Source organism: Myxine glutinosa, chromosome 1, assembly GCF_964187855.1.
Source record: "Myxine glutinosa chromosome 1, kmMyxGlut1.1, whole genome shotgun sequence".
NCBI classification, from domain to species: Eukaryota; Metazoa; Chordata; class Myxini; order Myxiniformes; family Myxinidae; genus Myxine; species Myxine glutinosa.
Genome location: NC_136261.1, coordinates 34,539,251 through 34,559,174, shown reverse-complemented (window position 1 = coordinate 34,559,174; position 19,924 = coordinate 34,539,251). Strand labels below are relative to the sequence as shown.

General features: G+C 45.3%; 1 protein-coding gene and 1 long non-coding RNA gene across 5 annotated transcripts in view; one reads left to right on the top strand and one right to left on the bottom strand.

The window, feature by feature from the left end:
- The window catches only part of LOC137422676 (adhesion G protein-coupled receptor L4), a 258,586-nt gene extending 239,524 nt beyond the window's left edge, over positions 1–19,062 (top strand). For 3 of the 4 annotated variants that reach the window (XM_068109372.2, XM_078770677.1, XM_068109386.2), the window contains 3 exons: positions 9,594–9,762; positions 9,883–9,996; positions 16,385–19,062. In XM_068109372.2, the coding sequence (XP_067965473.2) occupies positions 9,594–9,762; positions 9,883–9,996; positions 16,385–16,477 (376 nt within the window). In that variant the 3' untranslated portion in view covers positions 16,478–19,062. The remainder of the gene's footprint in view (positions 1–9,593; positions 9,763–9,882; positions 9,997–16,384) is intronic. The other variant, XM_068109375.2, reaches the window with a different exon arrangement.
- LOC144889656 (uncharacterized) lies at positions 18,800–19,712 on the bottom strand. Its single transcript, XR_013621970.1, has 2 exons — positions 19,643–19,712; positions 18,800–19,358 (listed from the first exon to the last, which is right to left on the bottom strand). It is a non-coding gene; the product is annotated as an uncharacterized LOC144889656 (long non-coding RNA).
- Between the last annotated feature and the right edge of the window lie 212 nt (positions 19,713–19,924).

Genomic DNA, 19,924 nt, shown 5'->3' with positions numbered 1-19,924 from the left:
GTTTCTACCCCCATTCTGACCCCCTCTATCTGCTGCCCCATTTGTTTAACTTCCCTTTCCGCTTGGTCCCTCATGTCCCTCAATTTGCCTTCCATCCTGTTTTCTAACCCCTCTAACCCCTTTTGCATCCCTTCCATTTGATTCTCTTGAGCGGCCATTCTGTTTTCTACCCCCATTAACCCATTTCTCACCTCTTTTATCCCGTTGTCTAACCCCTCAAAATTATTGTCTAACTTCCCAAATTTCTTGTCTAACTCCTCAAAATTATTGTCTAACTTCCCAAATTTCTTGTCTAACTCCTCAAAATTATTGTCTAACTTCCCAAATTTCTTGTCTAACCCCTCACCGGTACCCCTCGCTTCGTCCCTCATTACCCCCATTTGGTCACTCTGCAGTTTGAGGGACGCCTGCATTTGCGCCATAAATTGCTCCATGAGGGCCTGCATGTCAATCGGCTGCATGTTAAAGCCCGTTGATACAGCGGGCTCGGCTACCGCGCGCTCTTGCGAGGCGCCATTTTGCACGCCCGCAACGTCGGGCGCAACGACGCTATTTTGTGCGTCTGCTACCCTCACTGCTTCGCTCTCCTTATGTCCCTCAATTTGGTCCTGGATCGACCCTGCCTCACTCTCCTCTACCGGACCCCAGTCGACTTGGTCTGCCATAGCGCGACTTTCAAAATTCGGGTTTTTATATTTTGTAAAACACAATCAAATTTCGCCGTTATAATTTTGAGCGCGTAAAACGCGCTCCGGATCGAATCTCACTCCTCGACACCAATTGTTACCCTAATGGTACAATTGGTGTTCCAAAATTTGGGCTAAATGAATTTAGTCCCAGGTCCGAATCCGACACTCCTGACACCAATTGTTACAGACACGACTTTGATGTTATGGTGGGCCGAGCGGAATGGCCGCCGTGTCCGCACAAGTTACCCGATTATACTCGAACCTTGGCCGAGTCGCGCTACGCTAGATCAATGAAGGAAAAGGACACAACGGCTGGGATTAAAATGACACGACACCAGGGATACGGTTCTCAAGACCTCCGGAGGAGGTTATAATATGGCGGAAGGTTAGATTACAGGAATGAGAGGGGCAGCATAGAAAGATAGGCACTTAAACACACTTATCTTATTCCCGACAGACCACAGATAAACGGGACAAAACTGACTCACACGGGGATTGATGGCAAGGAGGGGCAGGTCTTCGATGGCTCAAGGTGCACCTTGGCTCAGGGGCAAAATCGACCCGGTCCGGTCCAATGATGCGGGGAGGTCGCTCAGCGCTCGGAGGTCGCGACTTGTCTTCTCAAGCTGGGGGCGCATCTGACGTCACGTCCGGTAAGTGGCTGCGTATATCCGGCGGGGAGTGACACGCCCTCGGCTCGTTAGCTCCGCCCCAGATGGAATCGGCCCGTTGCTTCTCATTGGGTGCGGGGGTTACCGGCTCCGCCCTTGACGAGGGGCTGACAGCCAGCCCCTTCGTGGTAACCCCGTGGGCGCACATGGCAATGGCGGCTAACCAAGCCGGTGTGAGGACGCACACTCCCCGCGCCGCGCCGCCCCCAATCTCCTCTGTTGTTGTAGTTGTAGTTGTTGTTGTAGTTGTTGTTGTTGTTGTTGTTGTAGTTGTTGTTGTTGTTTCATGGGGAAGATGGGAGGAGGTATGGGGAGGTCCTAAACTCACTACTGGTGCCATACAATCACATTCTGGTGCAACGAAGAGTCAGAATTAATGGAAACGAGTCCTTAACTGACATAGACTAAGAATAACTAGCAAGATGTCCGAAAGTTGTCTACGTGAGATGCGGTGGACCTGGGCACGACATTTAATGGGGGAAAAAGGGGAAGGTCGGTTCTACAGAGTGTTATTTACAGGCAATGGGACTAGGGAATGGGGGATTGGGGATAGTTGGGGAGTATTGGGGAAATAGGGGAATATTTACAAGCGGATATGGAGGCCAAATGCCATATCCGCAACAATATATATATATATATATATATTGTTGCGGATCTCCCTAAGCCCGTCGACGTACAGAGGGGGGGGGGGTCAAGCCCCTTTCCCCCCTCGGGGGTCTTCGTGTCCACGAGGCCGAGTCGCCACTCCCGCAGCGAGCGTGGAAAAGGGTATCGGGTCAATGCCACACGTACCTTTGGTACCCATGCTGCCACGAAAACGGGGACCGGACCTTGCACAAGCCACGCTAATCGAATACGCCGAGCAGTTTGCATATCATGTGACCCATGCCGTTACCTTTTGTTGAACCCGATTCGAGCGGTTCTGTTCGTGCGATGCTAAGCCAATTGTGAAATGACGGGAACGATCAAATAAGAGGAAGAACATGGTTTATTTACAGCTATACAGGTGAAGAGACACAGAGCAGGCACTTAAGTAGTCTTCACAAAGCCCAGACAAAGGGCCCACTCACTCACGCGGGGAAAAAGAAGGAAGGAAGTTCACGTGCCAAACGTGCCTTGCCGTCGGTCGCTCCTGGACAGCTCGCCAGGCGTGGCCCTCTGGTGTTCACGACACGTATGCAGGGAGCCCAGGTAGGAGCAATTCAATTCAAGCACGCTGATTCGTTCAGGGGCTGGGCGACTCTGACTTGTCTCTCTCTCTCACCATCTCTGACTTGTCTGCCCTGGGGGGCTCGGGGCAGGGTCTTATATGGCCCCTCCCCGGCCTTTCCCGAATGTTCCATGCCACTCCTCTCGTTGCCGTGGTGAGCCACTCACCTCGAGCTCTGATTGGCGGCCCGCTGCTTATTGGCCACTCCCCCTGCAACCGGCATACAGGCCATTTGAAGCATCAGGGCCATCTAAACTTACACATCTTCGTCATCCATAGCACACAATAGTAAATAATGCTTTTATTTGGCCAGCAGGGCCACTCCCACGTGGTCCAACTGCCTGGCATCAGTGCCACTCAACAAGTGGTCCGAAGGTGCAAGATGATTTTGCAGCAAGATGCTGCACAGCAGAGGTGCGAGGCCACAAGGCTTGTGGTCCATAAGTGTATCAAAATGTGCAGCAAAAGTTTTGGCAGCAAAGTGCTGCACAGTTCGGCTTCACGGGTGCGACAACGGTGCAGAATGGATGCTGCTCAGGTGTGATGGTGCTGCACAGTTCGGCCTCCAAAATGGTTCTGGGGCGGGGAGGGAAGACAAGGCACAACAAGCAAGCGGAAAGGGCACAGTTGCACACAAAAAACAAGGTGCCCAGGCACCACCATGCCTCGTGCGGTGCGAGGGATGCAGAAGAGCGAGCAGAGCAGGCTCATCCCTAGCCGTCCGTACCCCCCACCGTCGGCTACACTACCCTAGCCCCACTTGTATTTACAATCCGTCTCTATGTCCTGTCTCCCATATCCCCCTCTATGCCAAATCCGTCTCCCAATCCCTCCCAGGAAGGAAGGAAGGGATGGAACAAACACAATGTCATCCTTACGTCATGATGCGTCTTACCACTCAAACAGTCTACAAAGCCTCGGTGTGGAGCTCATCCTCCTCGGTGAATGGCTGTGTACGGTGCGAAGGGATTTCTCATATCCTAACTACACTACTAACATTTACTTTTACACTACCCGGGGTCGTACCCTGCCAATCGGCCTCTTTAAACTATGTGGTACTGAGAACCCGAATTCCCATTGCCCACACTGTGGTGCCCTCCAATTTGGGTCTCACCCCCACAAATTTTCAATCTGTGCCCTCGCACAATTTCGGGGCTGGGTCATGTGGCCCTACCAGCAGGTCTAACTACCTGCGCACCTCCGCCACTGAAGCCGCCTCCCGAGCTTGCCTGCTCCTGCGACTACCTAAACCGGGGAAGGCCCTCCCTGGCACTTACCCGCTCTATGCCCACTTTGGCATCGGGCAACCCGGGTCCGCTCCTGGGATCCTCGGGCCCCACGCACACTACAACTAACCGGCTCCCAGAGCCTACCTATGGCCTCACCTGGCCGACAAACTACCAGTGGCAGAGTGCCCCAATAACCATAATCACCAATTAAGCCACATGCCCAGCCATTCCACAGACTCATGCACCCTACAAAGCACTTCTTGCTACAACCCGCACCACAGGTGTCAATATCCATACTATTTACCTTCGCCCTCTACCTGGCTTTACACTACCCCCCGCCCCGGGATTTCGTGAATGGGTTCCACTCCCCCCATTCACTCCTTCGCACCATGCACACCACACCAATCATTCCACACCATTTATCTCACACACCATTTATCTTGCACACCACTTATTTCTCACACCACTACTTTCACACACCATTACACAATTCCATTTGTCTCACTCAATTCACACTGACACACAGCATCATCTAACTAACTACTTTCCCCTAAAACTCGTGCTTCCCCGTCGTCCCTTTGCACTATGCACTCCCTTTTTCTTTATCATCCACCTAAACTCTTTATGTCCCCTCTATAGTTCAGGTGTCACTGCTTAAATCTCAGTCTCTACTGTCGTCTAAATCCCTAACAATTATCCTAGCCCTCCCTCGGCTAGCTTCGGTGCCCCATGGAGGCAACCATTTCTGGCCCCTCCATGGGCCCAACACTGCCATCCCCTTAAACTAGTGCTCATGGGCCCCCCGTGAGAGGAATGGTGGCACTACCATTCCCCCATGTGGGGTACACTACTCTTCACAGTCCTCCACACTCTGAGCCTCTCCGTGTGGAAGTACATTGTCACAGCTCGGCCTCGTAGGGCCGAGCGATCCATGCGGGTGGTTGGTCGCCTGTATGGCGTGTCCGTCTGGCATTTACGATCCAAGGGGGGAGGGATGGATGGGCCCAGGTGCCGGGCTCCATCCCTGCGTGGGGCCTCGCGGTCCCACGCACGGTGACCCAGCTGGCCACGGTCGGAGCACCGCACCCGATAAGGTGCATGGCTCCGACAACCCGAACCTCCCCTTGAACCCGGCCGATCGCCCTTGCTGCCATACGGCACCAACCATACCATGCGGGGGCCGGAGGCACGAATCGTGCATGCCGGTCCTTGTGAGACAGACGTGGCACCGATCCCCTCTGGTCCCTGCAGCACACAACTCACCGGGGGCTCACGTATGCTAACAGTCCCACTACGCACTACCCCGGTCGGTGTCGATGCTTGAGCCGCGTCCTCACCACGCGTGACCCACTCCACACTCGCACACCCAGGCACACATGCGCCCCCCACACACTTCATTTTCACACACTCCAGTGCACATTCTCCTTCTGCACACTCCGGTGCACACTTTTCCACACACTCTGGTGTGCGCTCTCGCTCACACTCCGCTATCGCACACTCCGGTGCACGCTCTGTTTCACACTCTGGTGTGCACTCCTCCACACACTCGGGTACGCACTCTCTCTCATACCGCGTACCAATCTCTCGCTCCACGCGCTCCGTTCCAGTATCACTCGCACAACGCACAATGGGCCTTTCGTGAACGCCCGGGTCTCGCCTCTGTCCCAAGCGCACCGAGCACCCGTTCACGCCAAACACATTCGCGCCATTTTCACTCACCTCGGGGCTCTCCTTCTCCGCCAGCACCTGCAAACTTTTTATTTTGTCAGCAAGCACGGCATCACGGTGCGAACACGGACCTTGTGCATGTTCCATTTCCTTCTCCTGTGATTTGCTCCCCGATTCTCCCGTCTCTTCGGCCCCAATTATTTCTTTTTCTACCTCGACAATCGTCGGCGCCCCTAAAATTTCTTTTTTCAACTCAACCTTCGCCGGCGCCCCCAAAATTTGGTTTTCCAATGCGACGATCGCCGGCTCCTCCACACCCAGTGTCGCTACTCCCATAGCCCTGGTCAATTTGGCTGTCCTCTGCTCTAGCTCGCTCCCCATGCGTTCTTCACACCGTGTCACCTCGTCGCGTACCACCGCGACCTTCCCGCTCGACCTGCGCCCAATGTCCTCCCCCGCCTTTTTTATGTCCTTTCTCGACTCTGCCCTCATTTTCTGCAGATCGCACCTGGATTCCTCCCTCAATTTTTCCATGTTACACCTGGATTCCTTTATTTCTTCCCCCAATTTTTCCATTTGACCACCCATTTTGTTCATTTCCATGGTGGATTTGTCACTCTGGGTATCCAATGTTTCCTTAAATTCACCCTTCATTTCTTTCATATCCCGGGTTGATTTGTCCCCCATTTCTTTCACGTATGCCGTCATTTGCACCATAAACAATTGCATGTACCCTGGCACCGCGGGCTCGGCTTCCGCAGCCATGTGCGAGGCGCCACCATTTTCTTTCTCTACTGCTGCACCCTCATCAATTTCCTCCTCTTCTACCAACCCTTTCTGTTGGTCCTGGGTCATTAATTCTTCGTCTAATATTTTCCCACCGGCATTTGACTGCCTTGGTCAGCCATCGTACAAATTTAATTTGGTTCTTCAACTAAATTTCGTCCACTCGTAACTTTTGAGTGCGTGAAGCGCACTGTAGGTCCAATTATCTCGCTCCTGACACCAATTTGTTGTGGATCTCCCGAAGCCCGTCGACGTACAGAGGGGGGGGGGGGGGGGGGTTAAGCCCCTTTTCCTCCTCGGGTCTTCGTGTCCACGAGGCCGAGTCGCCACTCCTGCAGCGAGCGTCGAAAAGGGTATCGGTCGATGCCACACGTACCTTTGGTACCCATGCTGCCACGAAAACGGGGACCGGACCTCGCACAAGCCACGCTAATTGAATACGCCGAGCGGTTTGCGTATCACATGACCCATGCCATTACCTTTTATTGAACCCGATTTGAGCGGTTCTGTTTGTGTGATGCTAAGCCAATTGTGAAATGACGGGAATGATCAAACAAGAGGAATAACACGGTTTATTTACAGCTATACAGGTGAAGAGACACAGAGCAGGCACTTAAGTAGTCTTAACTTATCCCCAGACAAAGGGCCCACTCACTCAGGTGGGGAAAAAGAAGGAAGGACGTTCGCGCGCCAAACGCGCCTTGCCGTCGGTCGCTCCCGGACAGCTTGCCGGGCGTGGCCCTCTGGTGTTCATGGCACATATGCAGGGAGCCCACGTAGGAGGGTCGTCGGCGTAGGTGGCTCCGGAATAGATCGTCTCCACAAGCGTGATTAATACAGCCGCAGAGCGCAGGGCACAGGGCATGGGGAATTCGTGTACAGAGAGACTATAACGAGCAATTCAAATCAAGCACTCCGACTCATTCAGGGGCTGGGCGACTCTGACTTGTCTCTCTCTCCGTCTCTGACTTGTCTGCCCCGGGGGGCTCGGGGCAGGGTTTTATATGGCCCCTCCCCGGCCTTCCCGAATGTTCCATGCCCCTCCTCTCGTTGCCGTGGTGAGCCACTCCCCTTGAGCTCTGATTGGTGGCCCGCTGCTTACCGGCCACTCCCCCTGCAGCTCCTCCCTTCGGCCTTGCCAGACTTGTTCCAGGCCGAGCACATGGCATTCTAGCCCAATTGAGGCATACTCACTGTCCTGCTCAATGCAAAACGAACACAGGAAAGGACGACGCTTACATTTACGAAGAAATAACTGAACTACAGTGAGGCTACATGTTGTGGTGCATCTACCTACGAGGTAGACGTAGGTAGACGGTTCTGTTTCCTTTATTTATTTTATTTATTTATATTTTATATTATTATTATTTATATTACTAGGGCATGCCCGTTCTATATATATATCTAAAATTATATCCCCCCCCTCTATTTACATGAAATGGTTTGGTCCATTCGCAAAGCCAAAGCGAACGGCTTGCGAGTACGGTGACAATCCCCCCCCTCTATTTACATGAAATGGTTTGGTCCAAAGCGAACGGCTTGCGAGTACGGTGACAATCCCCCCCCTCTATTTACATGAAATGGTTTGGTCCAAAGCGAACGGCTTGCGAGTACGGTGACAATCCCCCCCCTCTATTTACATGAAATGGTTTGGTCCAAAGCGAACGGCTTGCGGAGTTTGGTAAAGAAATCGCCATAGCGTGCACAAACGCGCAGGAAAGCGAAAGAATCGCAAATTAGTTTTAATTAGTTTTAAAACATAGTTTAACGCCAACATAGCGGCAACATAGTTTGCCAACGGGAAATAAATGAATACGCTCTCAAATGTGCCGTCCGAGGCAGAGTCTGTTCGCCACGTTCGGCACACGTGATAGCTCGCTGCTCTCTGATTGGTTGAATCGTTTTTTGGACATAGCTCGCTAACTACTTGTCCGATTAATATGAAACCTTGAAAAGGCACATCCTCGGGTCCCCAGCAATATACCTGGCAAGTTTCAAGTATATCGGACCCGTGGTTGTCGAGAAACAGCGGTCACAGACAGACACACAGAGATTACTGGCATTATAGATAGATTATTTATTATTTATTATTATTATTTATATTATTTATTTATTTATATTATTATTAATTTATTTATTTTATTTTAAATTATTATATTTTTATATTATATTTATTATATTTTATTTTTATTTTATTTATATTATATTTTTATATTTATTTTTATATTATATTTATTAATATTTATTTTATATATTATATTTTATATTATATTTATATTATATTTATATATTTTATATTATATTATATTATATTTATTATATAATTTATATTATTAATTTAAATTAATTAATTTATATTAATAATATTATTATTATATTATTATTTATATTTTATATTATATTTTATATTATTTATTTATTTATTTATTTTATTTCCTTTATTTATTTATTTTATAATCCTTTATTCACAAAACCATAACAATATATATATCAAAAAGTGGATTTCGCTCTTTCACGAGCCTCGATCTTGTATACAAAAAAAAACAAAAAAACAAAAAAAAAACAAAAAAAAAAAAACACCTCACATAGAAAATATCTTTCTAACCACTCAAACTTACTCATGGAAATGTTTCGTACTTTCTCGGTGATCTAGAAAGCTGAAATTTTGCAAACTGACATAACTCAAAGCCAGGATTCCATTTTAAAAAATATCACAAAACTGTCCTGAAATGAAAATATCCATGAACAAATGTCAGCCCATGGACCTTTGTTCCCACTCAGGGAAGGTCATGTAACCAAAGACAGTGGCACGCCATGTGATCCTGCACAGGTACAACCACTCACTGGTGTTTCTCAGTTTGATGGCGGAATGATTCGAGAAGTGTTTGTGTGTCATTGTCATTTACAGATGATGCACAGCTGCAGGACATGTAAACATTTATCGTTTATAGACTGTGGGCAGTAGTAATTGTTACAGTGGATATTTTACATGTTGCATGTTTAAATACAGTTAGAGCTTTGTAACAAGAACCCTGGTTATAACAAACATTCAGAACATGCTTTAGTCAATGCATATTTTCCTTGTATTTACAATCCACATTGCTGGGAAAATGGATATAAAAATGATTCGCTTTGTCCTTGCAATTGGAATGCAAACACAAGGCCCGACATCTTAAAACCGTTGAAATACAGAATTGTCGAAATGTGAAAATTATCAAAAGAAACAATCATTTTATTCTTCCCCCGCATTTTTGTAAAAGAAAAGAAAACTGAATGAATATTATGAAGAAGACAAACTTTATAATTGCTCGGCCTTATTCTTGAATTTTTCTTTCCTCAGATCATATGTTCTTGCAAGTCTCGCACTCATCTTTGTTCTTGGGTTGCCATGGCTATTAGGATTCGTCTTTTTGTTCAGCGATTCCATTGTGCTGCATTATATTTTTGCCTGCATCAACAGTCTGCAGGGCCTTTTCATCTTCTTCTTCCATTGTGTCCTGCAAAAGAAGGTTTGAATCATCACCATGTTATTCTTTTGTTCTAAACATCCAGTCTTATTTCATGCAGCACTCGTTTCGAGCAATGTCTGATGTTACACATGTTATTCTCCTAAGACTTTGCATTGACAGGTACGGGAGGAGTATTGGAAGTTTTTCACTCGGCTCTGTCCTGGGCTCCAATTTCAGAGATTCAAAAATGTCTCCTCAACTGCCTCCAGCCATCGCAAGTCCCCTCGTATGTCTGTAAGTGTTTCTGGCAATGATAAATTTTGCATTTTGCAGGATTTTGTGATGAGCAGCAGAACTTCATTGTTATTGTGATGACCAATGAAAGGTGTCCCTCAAATAATTTTAAATACCAGACGGTTCAAGATTAACATTGACTTTTTAATGTGGAACATGTAAAAATAATTGACATCCTGTTGATCAATGACATCAATTCTGGACAAAATAATCCAGGTAAAACCAAGATGACAGTAAATATAGTTGCAGGTGCAAAGGACCAAAAATATTATATCATTAAATTCCCTGTGATGAAAAATATAAACCAGTTTAAATTTTCAAGACTGGTAAAACTATTTGGTGATTCGTGTATTTCATGTAGTATGTATTACATGTATTACATGTGCTGTGTTCAGGAAGGGTGTCGGAGTGAACTCCATTCAATGTACAATGTGCACTGAGTGGGTTCATCAAAAATGTAGTGGTCTGAGAGGGTCATTAACCAGTGTGGCAGGTTTTTTTTTTTTTTTTTTTTTTTTGTATACAGAGTCGAGGCTCGTGAAAGAGCTAACATTTATCAAACAAACAAACAAGCAAACAAAGTATATAAAAAGGGGAGTGGTCGACAAGATGGGGAGAGAAGGGGAGGAAGCACACAAACACAACATTTGAGAGCAGGGACATCGGGAGATGTGTGGGAGGGAGAGGGCCTGGGGGGAGGCAGGATAGGTATAAAACGCAAGGACACCAAGGACTTCCAGGAAAGAAGTCAAAAGTCACCTCAAAAAAGTGGATTTGGGGTGAAATTAGCGGGGGCAGAAAAGATCAAGGTTTTGGATTGGGGAAGATAAGAGATGGTGGTGAACAGCTGTTTTAAAGACCTGGAGGGAGGAGTGGGATTGAAGGGAGTGGGGGAGTTTGTTCCAGAGGCGGGAGAAAAGAGGAATGAAGGAGTGAAGGTGAGCAGAGAGTCTTGATTTTGGCAGTTTAACCATAAGAGGGTTGCAGGCAGATCTTGTGCGACCTGTAGGAATATGTGGGGGACAGAGCCCAGAGAGAGCTGGGGGAGCAAGGCCGGAGAGGAGTCGGTAGAAGACGGAAAGACCACCAACCTGCCTGTGGTGAGTCAGTGAAAGGCCCTTGGAGATAGCGTCATCGCGGGAGATTCCAATGATTCTGAACGCTTTGGTTTCAACAGCGTGAAGACGAGCTAGGTGTGAGGCAGGAGCACCAGCCCAGAGGGGAGAGCAGTACTCCATTGAGCTTCAGATGAAAGCCTTGTATGTGGTGAGGAGCTCAGGTGTGCCAAGGAAGGACTTCGCACGACGGAGGATGCCCAGTCGGTGACTGGCTTTGGAGGCCAGCTTGGAAATGTGGTTTTCCCAGGAAAGATCATGGCAGATAGTGAGACCCAAAAGCTTGAGTGACAGAACTTCTTGGAGAGGATTATTCAAAAAGTAGATGGGAGGGTTGTCCAGTCGGTCTTTTCGGAGAGACATCGTAAGAGTGTGAGATTTGTCAGGATTGAAAGACGTGTTTACATTCAAATGTAAGGTGTGCACAGAGGGAGCTGCAGATGGAGGAAATGTTGAGTGGGATCTTGGAGACGGCGTGAAGCTGGAAGGTGTGAAAACATTTTGTTTCCTAGGAGACATGCTGAATGGAGAAGGTGGATCAGACTCGGCAACGGTTGCTAGAGTGAGATGTGCATGGAAGAAGTTTCGGGAACTGAGTGGCGTGCTGATGATGAGGGGAGTGTCGTTGAAGCTGAAGGGAAAGGTGTATGCTGCATGTGTGAGAAGTGTTATGATTTATGGGAGCAAGACATGGGTAATGAACGGAGAGTAGCAACGAAGGCTGGAAAGGGTGGAAATGCGAATGGTTCGGTGGATGTGCAGAGTGTCGTTGAGAGAGAGGAAGACAAATGATGAATTGCGAAAGATGATGGGAATAGAGCCTGTGATTGATGCTGTGAAGAGGAACAGGTTGAGATGGTTTGGTCATGTGTTGAGGAAGGATGAAAGTGACTGGTTGAGAAGAGTGATGGAAATGAATGTAGAAGGAAGTCGAGGACGGGGAAGACCGAGAAAGACTTGGCTAAAGATGGTGGAAGAAGAAATGCGGGCAAGGGGGTTAACAAGGAGAGATGCAGAAAATAGGGCAAAATGGAGAAGATTGTCATGGGGACCGCAAGGCGAACCCCGCTCTTCCAGGGAAAATGGCCTTAAAATGCATGTTGTTGTTGTTGTTGTATTTCATGTAGTCGTTTATTTAAAATGGCCTCAATTTTTTGAATGATCATAAGCATTCTCACAGCAACCAGTTGCTGTCACTCAAGCAAACATCAAATTTGTCGAACTGTTGATTTTGGAGAATGGCCTCAGAATTGGAAGTCGAAATTGGAAGTGTGGAAATAATCATTTATTCTCACTTGAAATTCAACAATGCTCACACAAGGTGGGTTCAGACTGACATCAGATTGGATCAAAAGGAAACTCATGTGGCTTTTGTAACAAATCTGAAACACTGCGAAAGGGAGGAAGATGATTTCCTGAAGAAGATTGTGATATTATGAGACCCTGTTCCAATATTTCACTCCAGAGGCAAAGCGACCCAACATAGAGGGTCAACATTCTTGGTCTCCACCACAAAGAAATATTTCATGGCTTGACTCAGCAAGAAAGCTCATGGCAATTTTATTTTGTTATCAAATTGGTTTAATTCACTTGGACTTTCTTGAATGCAGGAAAAACCACAAATGCACAGTTCTGCAGTGAGTTCTTATGCACTGAGCTGAGACAAGAAAGGTGCAGGCTATGACCAGGTATGCTGTCTCAAGGTCAGGTCACATATGGCAGCATGCACCAGAGCAGCGTGTCACCATGCCCACTTTCCACCTGTACTCCAAGGCCTTCAGTCTGGTCATCCCTCAGGTAGATGGCCGGCTCTTCCCTATCTCCTCGAAATATCGATCAACCTGCTGCAACCACAAGGCACGTGGGTGGCCCGTTGACGTCCTCCACTCACAAGGCTCCCTCGCTGAGAGAATCTGGTGAGCAGGATCAGTGTCAGGAAAACAAGCCACATGTCACAGCTGACAATCACTGACTATACAGGTAACAAATCTCATCTGAGTCTCTCTCAGCAAACGCTCGTTAGACATAAGGTCCAACCATTCTTTGTCTCAGCTCCTTGGTCAGAGTCCAAGTTTCACATCCATAGAGCAAGACTGAATGTACCAATGACTTAAAGACTCAGACTTTCATCCTCCTGCATAGATACTGACAGCGCCACACCCCATGGTCCAGTGAAGCAATGACTCCTGAGGCCCGACCAAGATCGTCATCGATTTCTAGCTCACAACGTTTGAAGACATGAATATAACTGTCAAGGTAAGTGAATCTCTCTGTGACCTCAACACCATCACCATGGACAGGTAGATACAAGATAGCAGCATCCAATATGTCATTGAAAGCCTGGATCTTAATCTTGACCCTGGAGGCCCATAATCCCAATGCTTCTGGCTCCTCATTCAGCACCTTGAGGGCCCCCATAAGGATATCCAGAATCTCAACAATGATGACTGTATCACCAGAGAAATTAGAGATCAGAGATCTTTACATTCCCAAATGATGCACCACAGCTTGATGTCTCCGACAACTTCCCCAGAGTCCAGTCCATGCAATGGCTGAAAATTATGGGGGCCAGAACAATGCCAGTAACAACAGGATATAAGGCAGAGATGGCATCACTGGAGCACAGAACTGCATGTCTCAAGGCATGACTTTATTGATAATGCTTGCCCTCATTTGGCAAATATGATCACAAGAACTCAAATGACGATGGTTTAGGAAGCACTAAGTCATCCCTTACACAGACTGTACTGGTTTTCTTGTGTTTCTCATCTCTTTGGACCACTCAGAGTACATTTATTGCTTGGCATTGAGTTTAAGGATGATGAGGTGTCAAAGCATGTGACCTCAAATGGTGGTGTGATGATGACCATTCCATTTTGCACCATGACGATGCATGGGCTGCTGAAGCAGGTTCCTTGGCTATTGGGCACAATCCTGGACGGGTCGCCACTCCGACGCAGGATACCCAAATGGTTCATTCATCCCAGCAAACTGGCACTCATTTTTCCGACCTCGGAGGGATGGCAGGCTGAGTCAACCCCTGGGGTTAATTCAACGATCGCCCGGGATTCGAACTCAGGATCCTCAGATCCCAAGGCAGCACCCAAACCGCTAAGCCAACATCAGGCTCAAATAGTGGTGTACCCATCCCAAATAGTTGTACTGCACATATATGATGGCATGCTCATCAATGGGACAAGTATTGAAGTATACTTATAGCAGATCAACATTTTCAGAATCAGGTGAAGTTACCTCTACTTCCTTGTACGTAAATTTTTATTTTTTGTAAATAAATTTTTTTCATACTCCAAGTACCCTCATACTGTTCCGTTAATGGGTTGATATAAACTACCTCTACCTGTCTTTCTATCCTTCTTCTAATCTACTGATTAAATCCTGTTCAAGATACTTTGCTGCCGCTTCCAGCTTTGAAGCCCTGAGGGGACTTTAAGTACCATTTTTCAGGGGCAAAAACAATGTATAGTTCAACATCTGATACCCAGAGATGTCCAAGGCATCCTTTTGCATGTAGTAACTCATGCTCTGGTGCTTCAGGTAGAACATAAAATATATAGATTTTGTTTGAATAAATTTCATTACAAACAAGTCAGGAGACGACGATGGTTCACGAGCGAGCGGTATTCAATGACAATACTCAAAGAGCAATGTTATGAGGTTAGTTAGCTATACAATACCGAAAATTCGGTTCGATTCCGATAACTTTGAAACTTTGACCTTTGTGACCTTCAAAGGTCGAAGGTCGAAGATTCTGAAATTTGTTGGAAAACTTGTATTTCATGATGTATGTGATAATATAAGATCATGTACGACATTTCACCCTATCAGGAAGTGAACAATGTAATAAAACCATCAAAAATCTACTTTTCTAAATTTCGTGACCTTGTGACCTTGACCTTGGGGCGAAAATGAAAAATCGAGCTCCGTGAGGCTAGACACATGGCATTGGCCTAACCAAATACCGAAACTTCTGTCAGATTCCACCAACTCCCTCGGAGAAGATGTAGCTTGAACTCGATTACCCTCTAAAAATACATCTTTTTTGGGCGTGGCTCCGCCCACAATGGGCGCAATACGCCCACTCGAGGCAGGACACAACTAGATCATGATATCAACCTCCCACCCAAGTTTCATCAAGATCGGATGATATGATCGGGTAGTTATGCTGTGGACAGATAGACAGACAGACACACAGACAGAATATAGTGGTCACTTTGTTTGATAACTCGTGAACCAATTATCTTTGGTACATAGTATTGCTTTACCTCTGCTAACCGGCCTCCATCTCATTGATTATATCTGAATGATTCAACTGAACTTTGCCAGTCTCACATTGCAGTGATCATATTAATAGTGTTCATAATGCAGTGTTCAAAATCTTTCCCCATCCAAAACGTTGATCTTTTGCTACCCCCGTTAATCCATGCTAAATCCGTTTTCTTTCCTGAAAGTCCTCGTGGTTTCCAACTTGTTTATCCTGTGTACCCCACCCCAGCCCTCTCTCTACCACAGATCTCCTGATTTCGTTGTTCTCTACTGTTGTTGTCTTCCCCCCCCCCCCCCCCCCTCTTGTCTCCCACTCCCTTCATTATATATTTTATGTATCAGCTGTTACATGAGCCTTGACTGAGCAGAAAAAATATATTTATGACTGACTAGAAATAGAAAAAAAATTGTTTTATGATAAGTCATGTGCATAAGCGTGTTCATATGTGTGGGAATCATTTTGATATCCCCTTGCTTCAATAAATAAACTTTCACGTGACCCCTGGTGATTATGATTGAGAATATGATTAACCAAAAGTAAAATAATTTTGCTGGATTTACCTTGTATGACAATTAATTTTGTTGGTGAAATTTGTTTCGATTCAACAAAAAAGCGTAGTTTTAAACATTGCTACTTGTAGCATTTCCGCAAATCTCATTACTGACTTGATAAGAGTAATTCGCGATGACAATTATCCATACTTGGGCAGACAGTCCAGATTTTGGTTCTGCACCCACATCTCCCTTTTTAAAGATTTTTTTAAAATCGCAAATAAAAGATGCACCTGCAACAAGACCTTCAACAGTTTCATCAGCAAATAACAATGGCATGATGCGTTAAATTATTTTGGCTTTCATCTTTATTTTGTGGAGGACAATCTGCGTCTGTTTTTAATTCATGATGTCCTCTATCAAATCTACTCGATGATATTGACAATTTAGGCCCGTTAACTAACTTTTTCGTTCTTTCCCTTATTTTTCACTTGCAGATCCAAAGCTCGAGTACCATGACTGACTTACCCATGAGCTCCAGGACACAAAGCATGGACTTTGCCATGCAGTCAGCAATGAAGTGTCAATGATGAGTGAAAGCAAACATCATTTTCTATCGTGAACGCCTTCAATGTCAAAAAATACAATTCATTTCTGGCGATGTGCTGTTGGCATTTGCTTGTGTCAAAATTTAATGTTTTAAACATGCAACGCAGTTAAAAAGTACGATTGTACAAATAATAAGAGTAATAAAAACAAGATGACGTCATGCAGAGCATGATACTTGCAAAATTCACCCCTTCCCAAAATAAAAAGTTGCCATTGACACATCAAATTGTCCATTTCATTAAGATTATAATTGACGATCTTAATCAAAGCTCAGGTCAATCGGATTAAAATTCATGATTTTTCAGATGAAAAATGGATGATATTAGAAGTTTGACCTTGAATTGACCTTTGACCTCCAAAATAGTTGGTGTCCAAGTTCAGTGATGCACTATGTAATTCTGTTTCATTTTCAAATCAATTCGATGAAAAATGGCGAATTTAGAAATTTGACCTCCTGATGACCTTTGATCTTTGACCTCAAAATCAATAGGCTTCTCAATTGTGACGACCGCTACAACTTGGTGACGTTTCATGACGATCGGTTTCGAATTGTGACCTGTAGGTAAGTGACAAACAGACAAACCGAAAGACACAATAACAAACTCAACCGACCAATATCTAGATATAAAATCTTTGATTTTGCAAGTAATAAATAACAATTATATTTAAAAAACTAGAACGGCACTCAGTCGAGAGCCTACCTTTACCTGGTGAACAGTTTACGTTTTGTATCCCACTGATAGGCCGGATCTGGATTCGGACCTGAGCCAAAATCTAATCAGCTTGTTCTTTTTTTTCTTCTTCTTTTTTTCTTTTTTTTTGTATACTGAATCGAGGCATTTACCTCACAAACAAATCAACCAGACAAACAAAATATATAAAAAGAGGGAGCGGAAGACAAGATGGGGAGAGAAGGGGAAGCACACAAACACAACATTTGAGAGCAGGGAGATGTGTGGAAGGGAGAGGGCTTGGGGGGAGGAGGCGTGGGAAGGGGGGAGGGGGGGGGGGGGGGGGTTGGAGAAGTATAAAACACAAGGACACCAAGGACTTCCAGGACAGAAGTTGGTATTTCAAAAAAGTGGATTTGGGGTGAAATTAGCGGGGTAGAAAAGATCAAGGTTTTGGATGGGGGAAGATACGAGATGGTGGTGAACAGCTGTTTTAAAGACCTGGAGGGTGGAGTGGGAATGAAGAGAGTGAGGGAGTTTGTTCCAGAGGCGGGAGAAAATAGGAATGAAGGAGTGAAGGTGAGCAGAGAGCCTTGATTTTGGCAGTTTAACCATAAGAGGGTTGCAGGCAGATCTTGTGCGACCTGTAGGAATATTTGCGGGACAGAGCCCAGAGAGAGCTGGGAGGGGGGGGGGGGGGGCAAGGCCAGAGAGGAGTCGGTAGAAGACGGAAATACCACCAACCTGCCTGCGGTGCATGAGTAAGAGGCCTTTGGAGTTAGCTTCATCGCGGGAGATTCCAATGATTCTGAAGTTTCTTGTCACCGAACCAACTCGTCCACCAAGTTTGTTCATAACTCGTCCATAACTTTTAAAAATATCATGTGATATATCGCTTTTCACCCGATCTCTCAATAGTGAAGAAGCACTTAAAAATTAAATATTTCTTGTAGCCGAATCCATAATCAGATCTTTACCGAAATCGAAATGATTAGTCCTTTTCACACACACAACCTGTCCACCAAGTTTCGGCCAAATCCGTCCACAACTTTTTGAGATATCCTGCTATGTATCATATTTGGCTATCTCACTCAATTGTGAAGAATCACTTAACAAATCTACCTGCTGGATCCGGATCCGGATCTTCGTCAAAATTGAATCGATTCTTTCTTGTCGCACACACGACCTGTCCAACAAGTTTCGTCCAAATCCATCCATAAATTTTTTAAATATCATGTGATATATCGCTTTTCACCTGATCTCCCAATGGTGAAGAATCACTTAAAAAATTAAACAATGCTCATATCCGAATTCATATTCAGATCTTCAGCAAAATCGAATCTATTTGTCCTTGTCAGACACCCAACCGGTCCACCAAGTTTGTCCGAATCCGTCCAAAGCTTTTTGAGATATCTTGTTCACAAATGGACAGACAAACGGACAGGCAAACGGACAGCCAAACGGACAGGCAAACAAAACAGACAGACAGGGGCGAAAACATAACCTCCATCCACCTTTGGTGCGGATGTAATATCAACAATAACAACAAGAAAGATCGTGCTTAAGGCAATGATCATTTTAAAATGTTTTCTCTCTTTTTGTTTTTCTATTCCAAAGCTTTGTTTTTAACAATTATTTTTATGGTAAATTCTTATAACATAGAATTTTACGTATTTTATTAATAAAATTGGAGCAGTAAATTAGCTGAATAAATTATTGCATTTATTAAGATCCTTATGAGTTAAACAGTCAACCTGGGACATTGTTCACCATTAACTGAGATTGTAACTTTTCCTTACTTCCCAGGCTGAAAGTGATGTTGTGGAACTAACATGTATCGTGATTGGTATGGATTTATCAATTAAAAAACCTCACATCTGATGTGCGATGATCAATTTGCATGTACGAGGTTTTCATTTTCTCCTGTCACTGTTGTTTTATACGATTATAAAAATTATTTTGTGAAGGAGGTAATGACATTGAACCTGATGTAATCATTTGTACCCTCAATCTCAGGCTTTAAGTCACCATCTGATCATGAATGTCACCAGAAGTCGCACATGACTTGATGGAACTAGATAACTAATTTGCACATTAAGAGTGCAGGATTCGCCCTTGCATGTTACTACGATGACTCTAATCCGAGGTTCAACCACTGATCGAATCAGATCTGTCTAAAATCTCACCTGAACTATTGAATGCATCACAACCTGGAACGGAACACACCATGCTTTGGAAAGGAATTTTAAGTTGATTGTCCCATTTGCAACGTGGGAATAAAGATATCGCGATATTTTGCAAGAGAAAACAATGTCTGGCCAACGTTTAGGCTGCCCAATCAAACTGGTCCCCTTCCTCAAACTAGATGGTATTCATAGAATACTTACCCTGCACAGTCAAATTGTTGCGAGCCAACTCTTCTATTTTTTTTTCTTCTTTGATCCAATATGGCTGCCAGACCACGTGAGCGATGACATCATAAATTTATATTCTCGAATATAATTGTTGCATCGATCATGCTCAATACATTTCAAACTGATCAGACAAAGCGTTTGCCCTGTCGAATTATGTCATAATTATGGCACCAATGACGTCATCGTTAACAACACCTATTCCCCATATGGAGTTCTTTACAACTAGCCGAAACCCGTGGAACATCCACGGAAGGGAGGATGTGGTGTATGGATAGAGTGTACCATTATGGATGGCATAGGGGATTTGCTTGTTCGAGTAAGAGTTGGGAAGAAAGAGGAGAAT